The sequence below is a fragment of the Varroa jacobsoni genome, unplaced genomic scaffold (assembly GCF_002532875.2).
Source record: "Varroa jacobsoni isolate VJ856 unplaced genomic scaffold, vjacob_1.0 scaffold_122, whole genome shotgun sequence".
Taxonomy (NCBI): Eukaryota; Metazoa; Arthropoda; class Arachnida; order Mesostigmata; family Varroidae; genus Varroa; species Varroa jacobsoni.
In genome coordinates this window covers 105006-127754 of record NW_019213024.1, presented here as the reverse complement: position 1 = coordinate 127754, position 22749 = coordinate 105006, and the positions used below count along the sequence as shown (strand labels likewise).

At 44.7% G+C, this 22749-nt stretch overlaps 1 protein-coding gene and 1 long non-coding RNA gene across 2 annotated transcripts; one reads left to right on the top strand and one right to left on the bottom strand.

The window, feature by feature from the left end:
- The first annotated feature begins 6427 nt into the window (after positions 1-6427).
- Positions 6428-9829, top strand: LOC111267183 (uncharacterized). The gene is made up of 3 exons (XR_002684462.2): positions 6428-6499; positions 8109-8230; positions 9339-9829. It is a non-coding gene; the product is annotated as an uncharacterized LOC111267183 (long non-coding RNA).
- LOC111267175 (uncharacterized) lies at positions 6554-21312 on the bottom strand. The gene is made up of 2 exons (XM_022845248.2): positions 19773-21312; positions 6554-7333 (listed from the first exon to the last, which is right to left on the bottom strand). The coding sequence occupies exons 1-2, from the start codon at positions 20068-20070 to the stop codon at positions 7290-7292; spliced, it is 342 nt and encodes a 113-aa protein (XP_022700983.1). The 5' UTR covers positions 20071-21312; the 3' UTR covers positions 6554-7289.
- Between the last annotated feature and the right edge of the window lie 1437 nt (positions 21313-22749).

Sequence of the window (22749 nt, the reverse complement as noted above, 5' to 3'; positions counted from 1 at the left end):
CTCGCTTAGCATCGATGTGCTATTGATGGGTTCTTTCAAATACTTCCGCAGAATGACCAGAAGACGGGAGACATGCTACAACCTGACGAACAGGAAGTTTAGATAAAGCCATATTGTTGATCTGTAACAGACCCATCCGGGTCAACAACAGGACGACCGCTCCTACCAAACTAATCATATGATGCTATATAATATGCTCTCTATCCGTCTCTGCTGTGGTGTGTGTGTATAGGTTCATCTGCTAATGTTGCTAACGAAGCGAACTGACTCACAACAGACCTCCATTTTCTTTTGTCGTAGTAAAGACCCCCTACTCAAGTGCAGGTATAACTTAACCAATTTATTTTTTGTATAGAATTATTATTTCTTAGTAGCAAAGATAGGTAGTTTGCGGTTCTGTGTGAAAAATTAGCAGTGTTTCGCTGCTACCCGGTCCTGAAACAATATTAACAGCACGATCCATATGATGTCAACTGAAGATGCCAGCTTCACGCGGGACAGCGTGTCTTTGAATCATCGACACATTGTGTTCGATTGAAACGCTAACAAACTGATCCTCGTCATTTGAACAGCCGGCATATTTACTGACTGTAATTATTATAGATTTGAGCACTGCAGCAACGGTGCGACCGTTCAACACGATAATGCCACCACTGGTCCTATTACAATGCTAGCGAAGCTTTAGGCAGGACGAAAAGGACACAGTTGCGCGACAAGATATAATAAGTGACTGATTATATTAGGATCCCGGTGCAGCTGTGCAATTTCGTCACGAGACGGAGTCTGCTCACTACGATAGCCTTCTGAACGCGTGCACAGAACGGCGCGACGTTTGAAACGTATCAGCTTCCCACACCGACGTTTTCTTACGTCACACAGTAAATTCATCCCGGCTTATTATGTTTGTCAACAGTGTTTTGTAGACAACATTCGAATGAGTGTTTAGCTGTTCGGTGAGCAGATCCTAGTATTCTATCATTATGCTCTAGGATTACTGTATAGGAGCAAACAGCAGACGGTAAGCTAGGCCATCGAATTCTCGATATAGAGAGATTTTTCTGTAAAATAATGTTACCCATATGTTATGAGTTTCTACTTAAAATGCGCACCGTATTTCCCGATAGTATATCTATAAGAACAGGCGGCAATGGGGCGTAACGGTAAATTGTAACTGATGCTATGCCGCGTCTAACAGTTACAAAGGCTCCATTTGCTGTCCTAATTTAGATCGAAGCTCTAGCTAGCTTTATTTATAGCACGATAGTATCGATGGTGGCCGAGAGGGGCTATGATCATTGCGAGTTCGAGTTGAATCGCCGTTACCAGCCTAGTGCCAATAGCGTTATACATGCATGCCCATTGCATTGTATTATGGAATTGCTTATATGTCAATGAAAGGAAATCCCGTTGCTGTGACCGTTGTCGACGACGGTGTTGATGCAGTCGGTTGCCATTACTATAACCTTAGGGTGTCCGTCAGCTACGAAGACGCGCACCTCATACATATTCAATGTGATTTGTGTAGGATAATGCCGGAGCCACAGTAACATCATTACTAGCATCGATACTGCCGCTTCAGCTGTCTGAGCTGTCGTTACTGCAACTGCGGCTGGCAAAAGAAGCGTGCGAACAGTACAATACCGGGTTAAGCGATTAAGCGACGCGTACCCGCTGGCGATCCGGGTGCAAGCTCTTTGCCGTTATGATTTGCACGCGTCATCGTTACCGTCATAGTACGCTAGTGGTACGTACGTGCGTGCGTCAAACACGTTCTATTGAGAAGCTGATGTTTGGTTGTTGCGCGGACTTAAGTGCACCAGCACCGATACGGTGACCACGTCAGCGCCGCAATACTGGCTCTAAAACGGTACATACGTGATAACTATTAACTGATGCTGTGGTATAACTTATTCCCGAGCGGAACGTCCACAATATGTTGTCCCTGCGTCACCGGCATTAGAGCCACGGTACACTGTAGCTCTTTCCCGAGCGCATTTTTCACAGAGATACATAATAGGATACAGATAAACTATCAGTCCTATGTGATAAAAAACTGGACTAGTTGTTCGTGCATGACTACAAACATTAGGCAGTCTGTAGGCGGCATACACATATCGATAGAGATTAAATATGGCTTATATATATCATGCCAAACACGAGGGACTTTGCAATTCCATATCACGGGTACTCTGCGCTGTAAGTATATCCTGTCGAGCCTCAATCGTCGAGCTCGTTGTCCTTGCACCATTCCTCCTCTCGATGGATAAACCGCCGGCGTTTGATCAGGTAATAACATAGTAATAATAACAAAGTAAACATAGAAGTATGTTACAAAAGGTCTCTCGGCCCTTTACCTTCAACGTAGAGATCGGGAAAGATAATCGATAAGGATATTTGAGTTCTAATAAGAAACGATAGTGCACTGGAGAGCTCGCAACTTCCTTTCACATATGTAACTAATTTTCAGACGTCTATTCTTGTAATCGCGTGTTTCCCTGGCCGCAGTCTAAAATTTCCTAATCGTATTAAGTGTGAAATTACAGCAGCAGATGAAGTACGTTTGCCTAAAGTTATTTGTATGTTGTTCCTGGCCTTAATCGTAACACCTTTGTAGTACAGTGAATATATTTCAACAAGGATACGACGGATGAATCCGCAGCCCTTACTATTTGTCGATTCCACAGTCGACTGGAATAGAAGGCTGAATACGTTAGAGTTCTATGAAACCCGAGGCTGAAGTACTTAAAGTATTCAGTTACATACGTACGTATTATACAAATACTCAGTCATAGAAGCGCATATACAGAGCGTGCGCGTGCATGACTGAGTATCTATAGAGAACGGTGTTTTCTAATCAGTCATGGCAACGAATTCTAGACGCAGTGAGATAATGACTTCTTTATTCGTAAGCCACCAGCAAGAGCTCCATTAGAGCGGACTTTTCTATCCGATTGGAACTGGCGACCGTAGCAACAGCTACCATTGAGTGAGTCTGCAAATTTCACCAGATATGTAAACTTTGTTGCAGATTTGCCTAGCGGCAGATTCAGCTAGCGTTGTCAGACCACTTGAATGCGTCCGTTGTACCATATGTGTCGTACGTCTTACCCACGTCAACGGTCGTATAGTGCCAATAATGATAACGCGATGAAGCAATGCACTACTATATCGTGCCTGAAATGCTTTTATTGTTAGGCGTCTACCAATCGACGAAACCGAAATCCAAAAATCGGACAAAGTTTTGCATGTAGGTGCGCCGATGCCACTACAAGCGTATGTAGCAGCTTCAACATGCGCGTAATTAGGCAATGGTAACTCCCTGGCCTACCTACATACCTTCATTCTTTATGTATCTTAGGTAATACTGACGGATCATTCCGCAGCCGTTGGTATTGCACCATTGACTGAACTAACCAATGAATGAGTCTCCTCTGATGCCACCCGATTGGAAGGGCGTGGTGGGCTCGTAGGTCCTTACCACAATGGCCTGGCGTTGGTGCTGCTCACACTTTACCGGACATTCGCTGTGGCCACTTTCATATTACCACTGTGCTTCGACCACTTAGTGTTATTATCAACACCATGTCGGCCGTTATCGTCAGCGGCAGTAATAGTAACAGCAGTAGCCGCATCAACGTCATCATTATAATCTTCATCAGCATCTTCACAGCGTCGACCAAGCGCAATGGATACAATCAGCTCTTCACTCCCTTTTTCCCCACTCGTTCTCCCTGACAACGATTCGGTGTGGCCAGTAATTGTCGTTTGCTTTCTACAATACCATAGCGCCGCTATGGAAGAGAAGGTCGTACAGGAGTACGGGATCCAAATAGGTTTGCTATATTTTATCAGACTTACAGCTGGCGCCTCTGCTGAAGCTTCAGACGAGTGAATGGCTTATTTATATCTTTTTGTATTCATCGCGAGCCAATATTGGTAGCGGGACCAAATCCCGAAGGATCTTATTTGACTCGATTGGTGCGAGATACACACGTGCGCGTGTTTTTACTTTTTGATCGCTGACACGCGCGTTCGCTGTTATTTCTCTGACTTTTGTTGGTGCTCTGTTAGCCACTCTAATTGACTCTAGCCAATAGATGAGCAGTCGCTTTGCGTCTTCTCAGGGGCGCAACGCCCTTCTTTGTCACTAATTGCCAGGAACAATGAGTAGGCGAAGGCGGATCGTCCGCGCTCACCTACTGCTTACAGAAACCATTAGATAAAGACGATAACAAAACTAACCAGGAACGTAGTAAAAACCAAACACAGATATTCTTTTCTCGATGTTTATATTTTTACGGCCGCGAGTTATCGGAGTACTATAGAAAGTTATCGGAGAGACTAACAGTTACTGGAAAACTTGTTTCAGATCTAACCAAAAGTGATCGTCGGTCTATTTAACCCAAACAAAGCAGCAGTACGTTCACCCATTAAAAACAGCTTATTTAGAAAAGGGCGAGTAAAATAACCCGAAGAATCCTAGCAGTTAACATCGTCTTTCGCTTAGCATTGTTCTGGCGCGATGCACTTTTATTACACGTATAGGATAGGGGGTAAGCCTTTTAAGGGTTGATTTGTTCCTTTCGTACGTCCTTCCGTTCACCTCTCGGTTAAACGCTTTGCCCTACTGTATGGGGTGAACAATAATACGTAAGAGCTATACATAATTTATTTGTATGTCCTATTTTCTGCCGCATTGAAAGCTGGGTTGCGGTAAGCAGTGATGAGCGTGACAATTTTTGATCTCCAATAAAAGCGAACAATTTTACCATTCTGTTGACTTGATCATGTGGTTCCCGTCAAATCATGGGGGCACATTCTCGGTATATATGATACAAATTAATAAAGATCAAACAAATGTGTATGTATATATATATATATATATATATATATATAGATAGATAGAGAGAGAGAGAGAGAGAAAGAGCGGATTTTAAAATTAGCAAATTTTTCTACCATCCTTCTCTACTATGCCGACCAAAGAATGAATATAAAACAAAGGCCATAAGTCTGAAGTCTTTGTCTGTGGCCTTCAATAGGCCTAATCATATTCAAAGGCAGTTAAAGGCGATTTGATGGGTTCCGCTGGGTATAGTTACTGAATATGTTATTTTTCTTTACTCTATTTCCAAAGTCTAGTTAACGTAAAATGGGGCCACACACTACGAGTGCCATAGAGCTTTCTCGTACAGTGACCCTCTTACATTCCGCTAAGCTCGTAAACACATCGTACCACGGTAATAAATAAAAGAACTAGCAAGAGAACTACAACAAGTCACCCGGAAAACGCGTACTCGATAGTGCCATCACAAATCGAATTCGCCAAAGTGTTCCCTGCTACAAGTACAAGTCTTTCACCGACAATACAATACCTGAGAACCCCAGGGTATCGTAGCCAAACCCACAGGCAGAACCTGATCAGGCAGAGTTCTCCATTTGAATACCAATACCACGGACTTGTATAAGTAAAGCGGGGCAGCGGTAATAAACACAAATGGCCCTTTAACTTATTTTTTTTACAAGAAGCTGCAGCATGAATGGATGTGAAGGTTTCCATTATGATGCCAGACTGAAATCCGAGCTGTAGTTGTAGCGGTAACTCGAGTATCTCGAGCCCGTCTAAAGATACTTGTTAAAAGAATCGTTCGAATTGGACAAATCTGCCATAGTAACTTCAGTCTGACTTTATTTTATCACAATTAAATTGGTTTTACCAAACAAAACTGTCAAGGATGTGTATAGCGCAATGATTTCATAGCTTTCGCCCTTTACATTATCCGCGAAGCTCAGAACCACTACATCATCTACTTTATCATACGCTAATATTGAGTTGGATCGCGCGAACCCTCCAGCAGAAGCAATAAAGGTACTAACTAGCAGATTGTGCCGCCAACGTCACAGAGTGTCTAATGTCGACTATTGAGAGTGCGTTCGCGGGAAGTGCACGATATCGACCAAGGCCTACCTCGACAAGTACGTCAGCGGTAACGTGCTATTTAGTCGCGTAGAAACACCTTCTGATAGCTGTTACGTGTAACGGCGCTGTTCTCGTTTCTATCTGCTTCAGTTCTTCTCTTCGTGTGTCTTCTTTGGCTTTTTGACTAAGAATATGTGAACCGTCTCTGATATGGATGTCTGTTGTCTCTTTTCGTCATTATGACACAGCCGATTTTCAATGTTTAATCGTTCGCAATAGTTCCACCAACTGCGCTTGCTTGCCGCCGTGCTAGTTCGATCTTAAATGGCCATACAGCGGTAGCAGAAGCAGGTTTACTGTTTGATTTCGAACACGCCCACCACGTAATCGTGCGCAACACTTCAGACAGATACATGAGCCACAAAATATGGACACATAGACATACACGAACATACATATACGTGCATGTTCGGTTATCGTTGCCGTCCGACCATACTGGTAACCGAATGATCGCGACATCTTACATTCGATTCATACGGTGCCTAAGTCGTCGCCTAGTGATGACAATCTTTAAAACGAACGGTTAGCGCGACACAGAAAGACTCATTTGTATTAAATTTAATCAATTTTATTTCGACAAAACTGCTCGCTCGTGATGTTTCTTGTTTGTTCCCGATATTGACCGATGGATAAGTGGGAATTTAATGAAAGTGGTTTAAATAATAGACGAAATAGAGCTGCTATGTAGTTTCTTCTACCCTAACAAAATCAAAATTGTTTCCCCGAAATCGATGGGTTTTGTAATTCAAAAACTTAAATCATGCAATAAGATCTAAATCTAAAAGGCTTAAAACTTCAATACGATGACTGAGAAGTGATTTTTGAGCTTTGATACAAAAATTGATAGCTGTTTTTACCGTTTCAATTAGCCGTTCGATCGTTGAAATTAATTCTCATGGCTCGTTCTGTGCGCTATCTTTAGCTCGCAATTTTTTGGCCTTAACACTTCGCTCAAAACTTACTCACGCTCGAAGTTTTTCTATGTAGCAACACGTTAATGAACTTACGTGTACTAGTATCGACGAAGAAATATTAGCGAGCGGTTTAGGTCTCAAATTGGACCTGTAATCTGGACATGTGGTGATTGTGCTGATTAACGGAACGGCAGGGACGACACTTCAGACAGACATGAAAAGCTTTGTTGAAATATCCGTTTTTATTCAGATTCAGTCTTACAAACAAAGCGAAAGAAACTAGTCCTAATATACAGAGGTCTCAGGGTTTCGTACCTGTGTATACATACAAGAGACTATCAGTCGGGTTAGCTGTCTATATGGCCAGTTCTCCGGATTAACGTTTGAGGTTAGCGAATCTAAATGTGTCGTCCAGACAGGCATCGCTCATCGTCGCCCGTAACTGTAAAAAATCAGGATAAATAGCAAGAGTATCAGGTATGCGTAAGTAGCAGGTTTATCGACGACGGTTGCAGCAAAAACACTCCGTTTGTAGGTTCAGCTTATCTACAGGTCTAGGGCAGCCTTGCGTCTGTTACCGAGCGACGAAAACCAAAAAGGCCATTCTAAAAGAGACCAATCATATAGTTATAAAACAGACAAACACGCGACGAGTGCGTATAGCACAAAACACGCAAGAAAACCATTGAGATTGCCTCAGAGTATGTGTGCGTGTGTAAACTGGAGGATCTAGTTTGTTAAACGACTCACCGCCGAGAAATCAGTACTATCGTCTGTGCGGTCGCGCTATCAAAAATATCATAAAGATCTTCATCGTCATACTTAACCCGTCTGAGGGTCTGATCTATAACAGGACTGTCTTCTCCATGTGTATACGTGTTTACTGTAAAGATGAGTAAGATCCTGTGTAGCAGCAATTAAATTTATCTATATATATATATATATAAATGTTCCGACCACGAACAGTGATTGATCATTGGCCGATAATGTAATGGCTATATTTAGGCTTAGGTATGAGCACAAGAAAATAATCTGTATATGCATCAAATATAGGAAGAGCAGGATTAAATTTGCACCATTACCGTTACTGATAATAACGTGCCGCAACTTCGCTCAAGATGATATAATGCATCATTTCTATTACTCCTTGGTTCTTGCTCCGCTATACTTACCTCATGTAAACTTTATATCACTAATGGAATATAACGCATTTTTAGATCTTCGCTTGGTGAAAACTGCCAGCAGCAGACTGGGCAACGCGACGCTCGACGACAGTAAAACGAGTCCGCAGAAAACCTCGCAGCCAGAGTTGATAAAAACGCTTTCAGCAGTAACCTAGGTTTATTTGTTGTCTTTTTCTTTCTAGCGGAATAAGGGGAGGGTCATTCTATTAATGGGGTCTGATAAATGCGACGTCCCTGTTACTTACTCGTTCTGACCTTCGCCCTACCCACTATATGTGTAGTTGCTCGACTATGTGAAACTTCTACAGCTTTTTTTTCTCAACTGTTGTATATTTAAGTATATTTTAATACGTATTTGTTATTATCAAGGTGTATGCTTATTTGTATGACTGTTCTTTTCTACTCGATCTATGAAAACGCTTATCATAAAGTACTATTAAACTTCTATCACAAGGGACCAGCCAGTCATTCATGGTGAGAGCCTTAATGAAGAAACAACCATGGATCTACCCACAGTGTCTCGTAGCTATTTGCACGCATTCTGATGGCGGTGGCGGCATCTTGTAAAGATCTTCTCAACGTTGTCGCGTATCGCGTGCCGCAATGGCACAAAAAACCGCAGCCAGACTAAGTAGAAGATCTCTTTTGTTCGATAAAAGGTCAGGCTTGGACAGGGCTGAGGTCTGCATCTAAAGGTCGCTCATACTCGTTCCAAAAGTGACAGGCTGTTATCTACCGAATTGAACCGTAGCCATACACATGTAAATCTAGAAGTTGTAAGGTTTATTAGTAACATCAGAAAAGGTTGGCGGTAACCTCCAGCTGACTCTCACGCCGCCCCCAACCAACACACTGCCGCGTCCACTACACATAAGCACAATGATAGGATTAGTACTAACAATTGGAGAAGGGCAAGCTCTGAATTTCCTATGCATTGGTTATATTGACTGTTAAAATGAAGCCAAGTGCGGCTCATGTTGTTTATTCGTTTGCCTTCTCAAGATCTAGCATTGCGTCGAGCACAAATACGTGCTGTCCGCTAGCAATGTAGCATCGATCCTTGCCGCGATACTGAAGTCGGTCGAGGTAGAAGTGACTGGGCGATTTACAGTCACAAACGCAAACACAGACTTCTATGGACACTGAGACCTGTTCGTTAGAGTAGCGTGTGTGTGTGTGTTTGTGTGTGTGTCTTCTAACCGTTTTTAACTATACGTAAATTTGTCCATCTGCTGGTTTGTGGTTATTCGGTTGATTGGTCAGGTTCGCTGGGGATCGGTCTCCGGGGTGCGGCTGCCAGCGTCTACCCATCGACAAGGTCGTTTGCCAAACTCGCCCCTCCTTTTAACACTCGTCAAGCAGAGATTCTGATAGAGAGCCGTGCTTGTACTCCCAGCTGCGGTGATTGTAATAGGGAAAGTAGTAGTAGCAGCACTGCTGTTGCTGTTTCTTTTGTGCTCATCTGCAATTGCCTTCACCAGCGGCGAAGATAGTACCAACAGAACTTGCGAGAGCGTCATCCCTATCAGACAGTCCAGATGTCGCTTCTCGTCGAATCAGCGTTGATTTCGACATCAGATAAAGAGAACAAGGCAAAGCCAATACCGATGGCTGTAACAACAGCGACGATCAGTGAATGATTTCTACCTGACTAGTACTTTCCACATTACAAGCGTCCACTAAAGCCGGTAATAAATACGGTAGTAGTTATATGGTACAATACTTATAGTACAATGCAGACTCTTTATCTGCTTCCATCCCATCTTGCCTGCGCTACGAGAAAAAACAGTCTGTTATGTGTTGTGTCTCTGTGTGTGTGTGTGTGTGGGAGTGTGTGTTTCTGGGGGGTTGTGTGTGTGTGTCTATATCTGTGTGTGCGTGTGTTGTTGTTGTCGATAAGTGGCTGGCACTGAGGAAAAATGAAATCGTCTGTTGTCATGCAGAGTTGTATAGCACATCTCAATCTGCCTATAAATGCTTTAATCGGAAAAATTTATTATCCACAGTTGAGCTGGACGTTAAATTTTCTCGCTGATATGGCCTTCATTCTGTGTGACCAATCCAGTCATTTCGTAAAAATGATAGCTAAAATTTACATACAAATGCTTAATACTAAAAATAAACGGAAAGATGAAGGGAAAGAGTACCAATCTCCGAGTCAATAGTTTAACATCTGTTGTTCCCTGTCCTAAACAAGCAAGCTGCATACGGAAAGAGTTTGAAATTATCCAGAAGAGGAGGAATAATTAGAAGAAATAGGTCATTTCTCGCGTAGATCTCGTATAGTTTGTTTGAGTCATCAACACCGTTAGCGCCCCGACCGAAAAGCAATTGCTTGCAATCTGCTTTCGACCCCCCGACAATTACTTACTGCTGCCTACTAGCAACTCCTGCGGTAGTTGTGTGCGATAGCTCAGTGTTGGGCTTCAAATGATTTTTCTTGGTTATTTTTTATCGTTCTTTCGTTCGTTCGTTTGCTCGCTCGCTAGGGGTCGGGTCAGTTCGTTGTCTTGTCGTTTGCCTGACTTCCCTGGCTCTGTGCCATCTTTCCTCTTCGATCTACAAACTTTGCTGTTGATACATAGACACTACAAGCGCTGTAAGAAACTAGTAAGTACTGAGCCAAAAACTGCGAGTGGCAGCGCGACGTCAGCTTCAACAGTCAGCCGGAAGCCTGCCGTCGGCCGGTGGCACATTCTAGACCCCTTGTTATTGAACATACATCTAGAGGAGTCAGAGCAAAGTTGAAACTGCCCTGGCGGGCAAGCCGCAAGCAAATGACTGCCGCTTGGCCTGCCATTGTATTATAGTTGCAGTGCGCTTATGTGCTCACACGGCTTGGTAAGTGATAGTGACCGCCATTGGTGACGGCGATGCTACTATTGCTGATACTGATTATGGCGATGACGACGACAAGCCTGATGATGATAATGATCCTCTTTTTGGCATTGCAACTACTTTGGCAGCTGCCAGTTGTTGGCGGTGATACTTATGTTAGGCAGAGCATTCTTCGCGGCTACAAACAAGCAGTAGCCATAAAGAACGAGAACTTAGCACACCATGCCGCTCCCTCCCCCCCCCTCTCTCTCTCTCTCTCTATATATATATATATATATATATATATATATATATATATATATATATTCTCAGCTAATGAGCAACGACAAATTTGTTCTCAAGTTGAAATATCTTATCCAAACTTAAAATCGACGATCTTCGTTGTTATCGTTAACTGCCAGTAACAAATACTGATAGTTGCTCCTCAAAAAATATCTTCGCTTTTTTAGATCAATTGGGCTTTTTGGCATTCTGTCAATTCAAAGTTTAAGTCCGCTTTTTTAGTGAATATGTCATGTCCGATCACTACATTACGGGACCTGAACGTACCTATGCTATTGCTAATTGTAAATTAATTAAATTAAATTAAAAAAAGCAATCTTAAAAATTACTCATAACCGATTTTGGCTTTGATCTGATACCGCCATTGAAACGAATAGCACTTACATTTATATTTGTAAACTGAAGTGTGTACACATGGCTTTCAGAACATTTTACATGAATTTACATTTCCATTTGGTTGTAGCTTATAGCTAGACATCGTGCTTTCTTCAATTTTATCTTGAACACTCAGCATAAATGACACGCGTGTATAAGATAATTTTCAAGTAAATTTGTGCGCTACCTTTGGATCGAATCCTGAGAGATTGGTAGCGTAACAAGGAGAGGTGATGAATGAAGTGAAGCTCGTCGATGAAGTCGACCGATCAGAATCAGTTCAAGCTTTCCCGACGGAAAATAATGAGGACGTAAAGCGAAATCGATCAGAAGAACAACAACTATGGAACGCGAAGTTAACTAAAATGTATAAAACTAATTTTCTAAATTTTCTTACTCGTTCTCGTAGCGCAATGAGAAAAACGTGCTGGGTAAACGTTTACATTACAGTGTCTACCGATGCAGCTGCAGTGGTAATATTGGCTTAGTTCGCTAGCTATGGCATAGTACCTGTGTAGCAGTCTAATTGGCAGCTATGGACGACGATGACGATAATCGCTACTGGGCCGAAGAAAGATGCTGGTGCCATATTGAAGCGCTATTTACTATCCTTGCGGTTATCGCAGCGGTAACGGCAGCGGCGGCTGCGTCCAAGCAAAGAAGCCAGGTAAAAAAAATTTCAACGATACGTCTTGCCTTGCCAACCGCAGCAGCGGCAACGACAGAGTTCATCGAGGATATATATTGGGTCAACACAGGGACAAGCGACCCGACGGGGCGCAGGACACGCGAGCCTAATACTTGGCTACAGCCGAGTGACTGATTGCCTTTGGTCTGTATCACAAGCCCGGTAGACAACCGTATTACTAGCTAATGCCGGCGGTCAAGGTACGCTGCTAGGACGCGGCCAAACCAACACTGCAGCGGTGATAGGGGGCGGTGGAAAATGTCTACTGCTTACGGTTCGTCAATAACAGTGCTACTGTTGACTACGACTGCAACGGGTACTGTGAAATTGAGTCCATATTATCAGTTGCCCAGTGAGGTGCCATATACGCTAATGCTGGTTTCTTTTTGGTTGATGTGCTATTACTGCAGCGAATGGTCCTTACGAGTCTGGCCGCCTCTAAGCCGGCCAGCCCAGTATTTACCACTCTTTAGCTGATTTTTGCTCATTGTATGGACAATGATTGAGCGAGCACCATCACTGCCATTGCTGCCTGCCACTACTAACATCGCTGTTACTTTATGCTCACTGAATAGTAATAAAATTGCTCTTGAATAATGGAACTTGTTAATTAGTCAGTATTTCTAGCCACAATTGATGATCGAAAGCCACTTCTCAGAGATCCCATATTATTAAATAGCATAGCGGCGCTTCCATTTCCTTAAATGACAGAAATTAGGCGACAGATGACATTGATTGTAGATAGTGATGTTAGGTGTTATTTCAGAAGCAGGGTGCGCAGTGAAACGAAGAACTTAACAAGAAAGGCTATACCTATGCAGCTCGTACTAAACCACATTGTTTCGCAGGTTTCCAGCACCGCTGTACCTGTCATGCATTTTTCTGCCTAAACCTTCCCATATAGTACGATCGTGGCTAAGATTGTTTCATTGTTTCACACGTTAATTTACTGATTCCGCTTACTTACGCACCGACCAAATCAACGATTCGAATTAGGATAGAACTCGTTGCCGTATATACGCGTGCACATACGACGTCAGGCTGCGGTGTTCCACAACCCGCGTACAAACAGCAGCGCCCTTCGGTCTATATGCAGCCTAGACACTCGTTGACTGGTTGAGACGATTCAACGAATAGCGGGTATGACGCCGACGTAGACACGTTAAGACAGGGTCACACATCTAGAGATCTAAACAACAGTAGGCAATCCGTTATTGTGCCGCTTTCCTATCGGCTTCCGTGCGTAGGGCCCATTGACGCAGATAGCCCTTTGGCAGTTGCACATCGGGCAATAGCTACAAAAGTGCTAGTTCTTTATGCACATACATATATGTCTGTCTATTATAAGCGCAAATACACGAGGGCTCATGCTAACATATTATACACAGGTAGGCGACTAGCTCATGGCTAGGCAGACAAGGAGGCACAGATAAACGAACGTAAATAGTAGGTAGGTAGGTAGGTAGGTAGGTAGGTAGGTAGGTACAGATTGATAAATGGTCCGACGACTTTCTTCTTCGTCTTTTCATTTGCCCTTTGTCTAGGAAACACAGAGGCGATTCAATTAACGGCATGAGGCTTAATTGCCATTCGATCCTTAGAACAACAACAAACGGGTAAATGAACAACCCACTCGTGTCGCACGCCATTAAACAGCGGCCATAGAAGCTATGTTCTCGGCAGTAATAAACCCATGCATATTGTTGTTGCTGCTGCTGTGGTCTTCGTTTGGAACATTCGAAGCTAGCAGCATGGGACTAAGCCCTTTGCATCTCAAAATATATGTACAACGCATTATTAAGCGCATTGATAGCAAAAGATAAACTATCAAAGTGTCAAAAGGATGACGATACAGTCTCACACAAAATGAACATACCCCCCAATTATGGTTGCGGAAGATACGCAGGCGTAATGAGATGATACAAAGACAGCCAGCAGTAAGTGACGTGTGAATGAGCGGTCAGGAAGAGAAGCGGAATCAATTTTGCCAGTTTTTTTATTCAGCGCTTTATGCAGAACCAGCCTTCACTGTAGATGAAGGCAACTGCCTCACTGCTATTGCTGCTGTTTACCTCTATCTGTTTACACTCTCAACGGCCGTTACTCTGCTCGGTCCCATACAGTGACTTCTATCTACCATATATTTGTTCGGCTTGACGCACATGCACATACACGTCAGCCAAGCTTTCCTAGTAACAATGTAAATTGACATCCTTTGGATTTGCGGCAAAAGATGACTTGGACGCTTTGCTTCGTCGAGTTGACCTTCACGGTGCCGACGTTATTAACGGCAGTACTGTTATAACGATCGCTTCGTTCCCTGTCTGCTTGAAATTTTGTGGACGTCCTATGCAGCCGGTTCAAAACGGTCATGACAGCTCTCTAGCTATCTACTAACCAAAAGCATTAATAAATATCGAAAAAACTTGAGTATCGTCGTACTGAGGATTGACACCGTCGACGTCCTCGTTCGTCACAATGTGATTCGAGCATGTGGAAAGCGCTCCACCGAGCTTTACGATCTTCGGCTGTTTCTCTGTATTGCCGCCCCGACCCATTGCAGGTGAGAACGCGGGACCAGTTTACGATCCTATGCAACGATAACGGGATTGCTTTGCAGGACTACAATGCCGTCGGTGGAGTAGGGATGCTACATTCTGCCTTGTTGAACTAGCGATGCCTTTGTGCTATACGACGGGAAGAAGTGTAGCCGATAGCGGAAAAGTTTTTTGGTGCGGTCAACGACAAAGAAAAAAAAGCGTCTCTCGAACGAATTTAACAGGGCAGACACTTCGATCAAAGAGCGCTCTCTCAGAAATCCGAAGAACGCGAGGCAAAGGCAGACCTACAGAAGGGCATTGTAAATCACCTAAGGAGCAAGATCATGGAAGCGGTACTCACCAGGCTCAACGAGGCTGAGTGAATCGACAGAAATGTAACCTATTTGATGCGAAAAATTCTAGCTAAAAAAAGGTTTGACCCTTCTTTACAGGCCATGTCAAGAAGTAATGCCCCCCGTTTATATTTGAGAATATTAGTTCAACTTGCCTCGGAGAACACAGGGACGGTTTGGCTATGTAATAGGTACAAGGTTCGAATAGTATCGCGCATACAGTTTGCATTATACAGAACTGAAACTTGCAGCTGTTTCTTCTTTCTTCGATACTGTTATTTCAGAGTGCCTTAAGCAAGGTTAAAACAGTATACACTAGGCAATTCAAGAAAACGCACATCTTTAATTCTTCCGAGGAGCAACAATTATTGTAGATGTCGATGACGGTGCTATAATATGACTAAGCTTCAATGGGATCCGTCGCTCGCCAATCACCACAAGCCTGCTCTTATAATCGCCAATTCACACGACGGCAGCGATTCCGCTACAATGTTAAATGGACCCTTATTTCTTTCACGCCCACCTCTAGATACGGCCAACGGAATCTATCCCGATGCCTTTCGGCGGCTGTCCATCTGGAACAAACGGACGGACAGACAACCGGTAAAGTAGGCGGGTGTGCAGGGTCACTTACCGAACTAGAGTCGGTGGCGTACCCTTGCCTTCGACCGGTGCCATCTCCGCTACTGAAGTTGTTATATCTGTAGTTGCTGTTATCGTTCTGGCTGTCACTGCTGGCAATGATCTTGTCGACGTCAACATAGCCATACACCTAATGTACCTATCTGTTTTCCAAGGAGAACATTCCCTAAACGATGCCGTCATCGCTCATAGTTCCTAGCTGCTCTTCGTTAGTAGCTAAAGAGTAGGTAGCGCTGGTAACGCACATATTCAAATGCAATGGAGAGCAGGGCCGGTTTGCACTCAATAACGTTCTGAACTCATATGCATGCTTTATAATATATATATATATATATATATGTTTATATACGTATATATATACACGCTTGCATATAAGCGTGTGTATATATATACGTACATAAAAGTGGCCAGATTACAGATACAGAAAGATTCGCTCACATGCTAAGCATGAAATTGTCATAGCTCTGGCATGGACGCACCTGTCTACTATCTAATTGCAAATTTATGAAAACACGCTATGAAAAACAACAGAACCAAAACTGTGGCGCAAAGAGCCAGAAAGCAAGGGATTCGCCACAGTCGGGGGAAAGGGAAGCACATTTGAGAGAAAAAAGGAACATATTAATAGTAAGAATCTTAAAGGGCACTACCACTCTAGTTGACATTCATTCATGCCTGCTAGAAAGAGTACTAGCAAATCAGCCGCTGAAACGACGTCGACGACAACTGCAGCGGCAGCGGCCACGGCATCTTCCCATTTCCACGAATTGAAGGACCCATCTTAGCCCGCGCTATTCGAATATAAGGGGGCCGATCGGAGCGCCAACGACGCAGGCGCAGTGGGGAGGGTACGCGAACGCCAGTGGTTATATTGGTTAGCTTAATCTAGCCTAATCTGCACTAGCTTGGCTTACCGTTGTTTGCCGTATTTTGCTGCTGCTGCTGCTATATAGTATTTATCACCAGTCGTTTGTCCTCGGTCTGAGTCGAGCAGAAGCGACTTAGCGAGGACTCGTTTCTTCCATAACGTACAGTGCCACGTGTGATGTCCCGAACGCACGCGCGTGCTTGAGATGCGGGCTCGGAAAGCTTTTGTCCAGGAAGAATCGCAGCCAGCCTGCCAACGAGTCTAACCAGCTAGATATATAGATTCCTTACCGGCACACAGTGTGCGAGGTGAAAACCCGTGAGCCAGCGTTGCGATGTTGCAGTCGTCCCAACATGAACAAGGTTCTAGCACAAGGCCATGTTATCGCCACCACCAACAACGTCAACGCTTTAATAATCATCATTGTCATCAGCATCAATCGAGCGCTCGCCTACTCTCGCTAAGCCCTTCTCTCGCTTTTTGGTTCGGGTTTTCTCTACAACTTCTACAAGACTACGACAACTACAACTATTATTACTACAATAGCTGTAGTAGTAGCATCAGTTCTGTCTCTGCCTCATAGGCCCTTTGACTAGGAGAATAAGTTAACACATCCTTTCCTTAATAGACGTAGACGCGTATTATGCTAAAGCACACCCCCGTGGCTACGCACAGTGCGGCATGGCTGTTGAGCCCGTGTTGCCTATCTTCAATTCCCCAAAAACAAGCTCTCTTATCATACTTCTTCTACTCGCCACTATATAAATTCAAAAAAGTCGAGATGCAAATATAACACCTAAAATAGGCTACGATGACGTGGTACATGTTATAAAGCGATCGATGTATATGATAGTTGGACCACGACAAGGCAGAGGTGTCAACCAGCCCTATCGGCCTTCTCTTTTCTTGTCGATTTGAACCTACTATATTTACGTAAACTTTAACTTCTACTACTACTCAATGACTCAAGACGCGCGGGGCCAAGGCAAGCGGTACCGCACCGTGTGTTTGTGTCTATGAACGGCCTGGCAGACGACACGAAGGACGAAATTGTCGCCACTAGGCTGGTCGACCCTGACTATGTGGGTCTATATGTGTATAGGTCGCCTTGGAGTTAGCTACTATGCTAGAGAACGGTACGGGACGATAGGCTTCAGCGGGCTCTATTCTCGTCGTCTCTTTAGTCTGCTTGGACCTTAGCTGTCGTACTCGGCCGTGCTGTGATGTTCTGGTGGCGCTGCAGTCGTCCTGTAGGAGACACGGAAGGGCAACGAGCAGGTGCAACAAGTGGCTCCGTAGAGGTTCGGATTTTTCTAGGAAATCGTCGACTGTCCGTCTAACGAACAATAGCTCTCCACAGCTACGCCCCGAACGACGTCCACCCAGCTATATTGTACCGTTATGCACCTGCTGCATAACATGGATATACAGGCGGAGGCAGACAGACAAAGGGACTGAGTGGTGACCGGTTTTGCGGTAATATTGAGTCAATGGGGGGCAGGTGGATAAGTAGGTGGGTGGAAGGCGGCAGGGCGATTACTCTGTCTGGGACGGTGCTAAGTGAGCCAACGTCTGTTTTTGCGAGTGATCGAGGGGCTTCGACTGGAAGCGACGTGTTATTGAAACGATAACAGTCGAAAGAAGGAGGATTTCAGGGTATTTTTAGTGCTTCGTTAGCTGGCTATCGGGCCGAGTCGCTAGAAGCCTCGTAGCAAATACATATACGACTATATGATTACTACTACGATGATGACGTTCCTACTGTATTAGTACCAAACAGGCATGAACTGCTATTATATTTTGCCGTATTGCCGTGTGTCATAACGGTATGTCAGCATCTAGAATGTAGTTCATACTGGTCGTATCATTGCTTCCTAGAGCTATCGCAACGGTACCGGTTCCAGACGCCATAGCGATGAAATTCAGCCGCTGGCAGGATCTCACTTGCCGTCCATCAGTTTCGCAGGATGGTATGGAAAAGAACGATCGAGCTTCCTGGCAGTCCAGTGTTCTTCTTGATACCGTTCTGGCTCGCATATCGGCTAACTACACGCGGCGTCTGCCGGAGCCTGATCCGAGAGCTGTGGAGATCGCCTGGTTGGACATCTGGAAGTGATCTGAGGAGGTCCCAATGGACGACATGGGCAAATGAGCTGAACCGCACGGCATCCGCGACAGAGATCGGCATCACGTTTACGCTCTTGATACAATGACAACCACCAGCACAACTACTTCCTACTAGATGGACTATTCGACTGTTCGATCCATGGCAGAGACATTAACGACGATTATAACAGCAGCAGCGTCGCCGAAAGAAACAGGGTGGCCGTTAGTTGTCTCATCGAGAGGACACAAGGAACACACATGCTTACTCTCTCGCAAACGCCAATCGGAGAAAATACATTCTTAAGGCGATGAAGGAGTTGCCAATACGTACTATTACCGCTGATGCTACTATTAGAGGGGATTGGCGATTCGCAGTCAGGCTGACAAAAGATAACTTAGCGAAGAGTTCTCTAGAAATGTTGGTGATCGGGCCCGGCAGAATGGTCTTACTCCGGCTTAGATTTCAATGTTTACCATAGAATCGGTACCTCCCCTTCGACAATCTCGTTTTCGTCCATACGAACCTTAGATTATTTCACCGCAAGCGTCCATTGTAAAACCGAGAGGATATTCGAAGAACTTCTAAAGCGAATAAATAGACGTGTCAAGGGAATTTGGAGCTGGTTAGTTGAATCGTGGACGGCGATAACTATAAATATGTGCTCGTAACAATTCAACCTGAGGGTTTGGAAGTTTTCACTATTAGAACACAAGATTCACATTTGGTTCATTCATATTCGAGCTGGTGTTTTATTCCTCTGGATAGCTTTATCAGTCACAAAACACAAACTGTTATTAGCGACAACGAATATGTAAGGCAAAGTTCAGTAAAAACTTCATGTCAACGGCCTTCTGTACTCCAATGTTTAGCTATATACTCGCTATAGTTCGACTAATGAGTAAGTGAGCGGATTGATAAACAAGAATACGTATCTATGTGAAAGGGATACAAACTATTTAGCATTAGTTGAGTAGTAGTAGCAAAAAGCTCGGCTTAAAGCTCACCTGTAATTGGTACCGGATCAGGAATGACGGTTTCCGATGCGAAAAACGTGGCAGCCTCACTCGAGGTGGCGGCCGGCGTGTTCAACGGGACATCGTCCTTACCTTCAGATGGCGTGGCGCCCATCGGAGCAGCAGGGGCGTGCGCCGACGCGGTCGCAGGGGGTGGACGGATGCTATCAAAACTCAGGGAGAATGCGCACACTAGCTCGTGTCTTCCCGGCTTCGCACTGGTGACCGTCGCAGCCAGGGCATGTTTGTGAAAGCCAATAGGCAGCATATCTACAACGTCCATGATCATCTTGACTACGATCTTCACATCAACTGCCGTACGACGAACACCGTTATTGTCGATTAAAACGAAGCGACTAATCAGATGGTAGGCCACTCAGGTAATGATGTGATGGCGTACGGCGTGCTATACTGTGCGAATTACCACAGTCAGGAATATTCAAAGAACACTCTTTCGCTGTTCAGGTCCACATCAACTGTTAGACGCGTTGACATGGCACAGGTTGATGAAATGTCAACGACAAAAGATCAAGTAGGGTTTGACAAATGTCCAGGGGAGCGATATGAAGGCGGGGTAGCTACAGGTCGGCCGACGGAGCGGGCGACGATGAGCAGCGAAAACAACAACAATGTGGGTTGACTTAGCCCACATTCAGAAAACTGTACGTTCACTACCCCAGTCTACGGTTACATGGTCCGGCTTCAACACATAGCGATTATCCGAAACGACGTGATCGAAATAATACAATATGACGATCAACAACGGGACAGAATCAGAGCGCACCTTTCTCGTACGTCCTTCGGTAGAGGTAGCTGTAGTAACAGTGGTTCGCTATAACTGTACATCCAATGCGTACGCTAACTAGATTGCTTTTATCTTGCGTAGTATTACTCGTTGCAACTCGTCGCCGTCGCCTTCGTCATCGACAAATTAGCTATGACTGCACTTGGAAAGGCAAGAAATGTAAGGTAAGTTGAAGTAAAAGGCCCTCTCGTTCCGAGAGTTCGCCGTCGACGACTCCCCGGCTTCTGGTGGAGTGCAGGCCGTGCCAGGCTGGGCACGCACCTTAGATCCTCAATGAACGCGCACTTCGCACTGTCGACCAATCGCGAGGCCGTAGTAGGACCGACGTCACGGCTTCATTCACAAACTCGCCGACGGCCTCTCGTCTCCCAGCACTGATGTCACGAACCCTCCACTAGAGAGAACGAAGACGAGGAAGAAGTGGCGAACTCGAGCGGCGGCGATGGCGGATGGCAAGCCCTGCTTGCGCACCAAGCAGCGAACGGGCTGTCTAGTTACGTCCAGGCCGGGAATCAAGGGCCCGCTTCACGCTACGGCATGCACGCTATGCTTTGAATAAGCTAAACTCCGTTTGGCTTTGCGGCCTAATAAATGATCCCACAGATAGATGGATAGCAAGGCAAACGGACAGATCAAACAACTAGGAGGCTGTATAGGTAGTAGCTCGACCACCCTTCCATGGATTATCATAGCTATACTATAACGATCGAGGATTTATGTATCTTTATAAAGAGAACATTGCCAGCCCGAATTGACTACTTATTATTTACCAAGACTAGTTTCCATGATGGAACAACGGCCGTCATCGGCACGACCTTCACCATAGAGCAGAAGAGTTTTACTTTTGGGCGCGAAGGGAACTTGCCAAAGTTGTTGGATGATGGCCTGACAATGACGATTGCTGTTGTTGCTGATGCTGCTGGCAGTGGTTTTAATACAGCAGACGGAGCAGCGCAATACAGACAGACAGACAGACAGACTACTTGTTGCATGCCCTCACCCTCGGCACACATTCACACACACGTACACACACGCGTTTTCTACCCTTTCTGCGCTATTTTCTAATAGTCGTCCTGGTGCTAGTAATAGTTTTCCGGCTGCCCCTCTGCTGCTGTTGCTGGTGCTCTTACCCTTCTCCTACCCGGCTCCTTGCCGCCCTGGAGCTTCGGCCTCGTTTGCCGGCCTGCCTGTCGGCTTGGATCCTTGTCTTGCTTAGAAACCTTCAAGGTCTCGGGGGAACGAGGGGCAGCGACAAAGTGGAGGCTAGGAGCAAAGTAAGAGAGAAGGGGTAAGGCGTCTAGAAGTAAGGTCTTGGCCATAAAAGTCTTTCTAGCGGTAGAAGTTCCTGCTTGCCAGCAAGTAACGATAAAAAAATTATCTCCTTTGTTACTAATATAAGAATGTTCTGTTTTTTTCTCACCGCGTATATGACAATTATGGCGTCTGAGTCGTCTCTACCATTCGGCATCATTTAACCGGTACGCTAACGCCTACCTATGTATGTCAAGGGGATAACGGCATGTAACTAAAACTGAAGCGCAAAAAATTCTCGCGAAATTTGGCAGTGCCATTGCCGTAATATTTCAGGTAGAGGTTATGGGAGGGACTACTACTTCTGGTAATAAAATAGTGGGGCACCCTTTTGGTCGGTATCAACAACATTAAGGTATGACAAATTTGGATACAACAAAGTAGTAGTTCGAAGAGACAAAGAGATTAACTCGCCGATAACTAACTCTAGTCGTTGGTATAAGTTAAGGGCAACACTCGAGTTTGCCTGTTTTCTGAGTACGAGAATAGAATAAGTAGGTGACGTATGTAGCCACCCAATGTAACAGGCGGTAGCCGTCGCTGACGCACTGGCCGGCATTTTTGACATATTGTGTTACGTCTTTGAACAACAAGACCGACCACGATTTCTTTGGTTTTTGTTTTAATGGCAACCGGTAGAATAGTGCACATTTTCCAAAGACCTATCTATACAGTATCGAGGATACAGTGTGCGAAAACACTCAAAGTGTGATTTAAGACGGCAAAGTAAAGAGCTCCTGTTGTCTTCCCCGTCTGCTTTGAATAGTTGAGCAGTTAGAACTGGTGGGAGTCTGTAATGGTGCCAGATGCGATAGGCTTCTTGTCTATCTAAATAGGCCCTTTTTTAGTCGA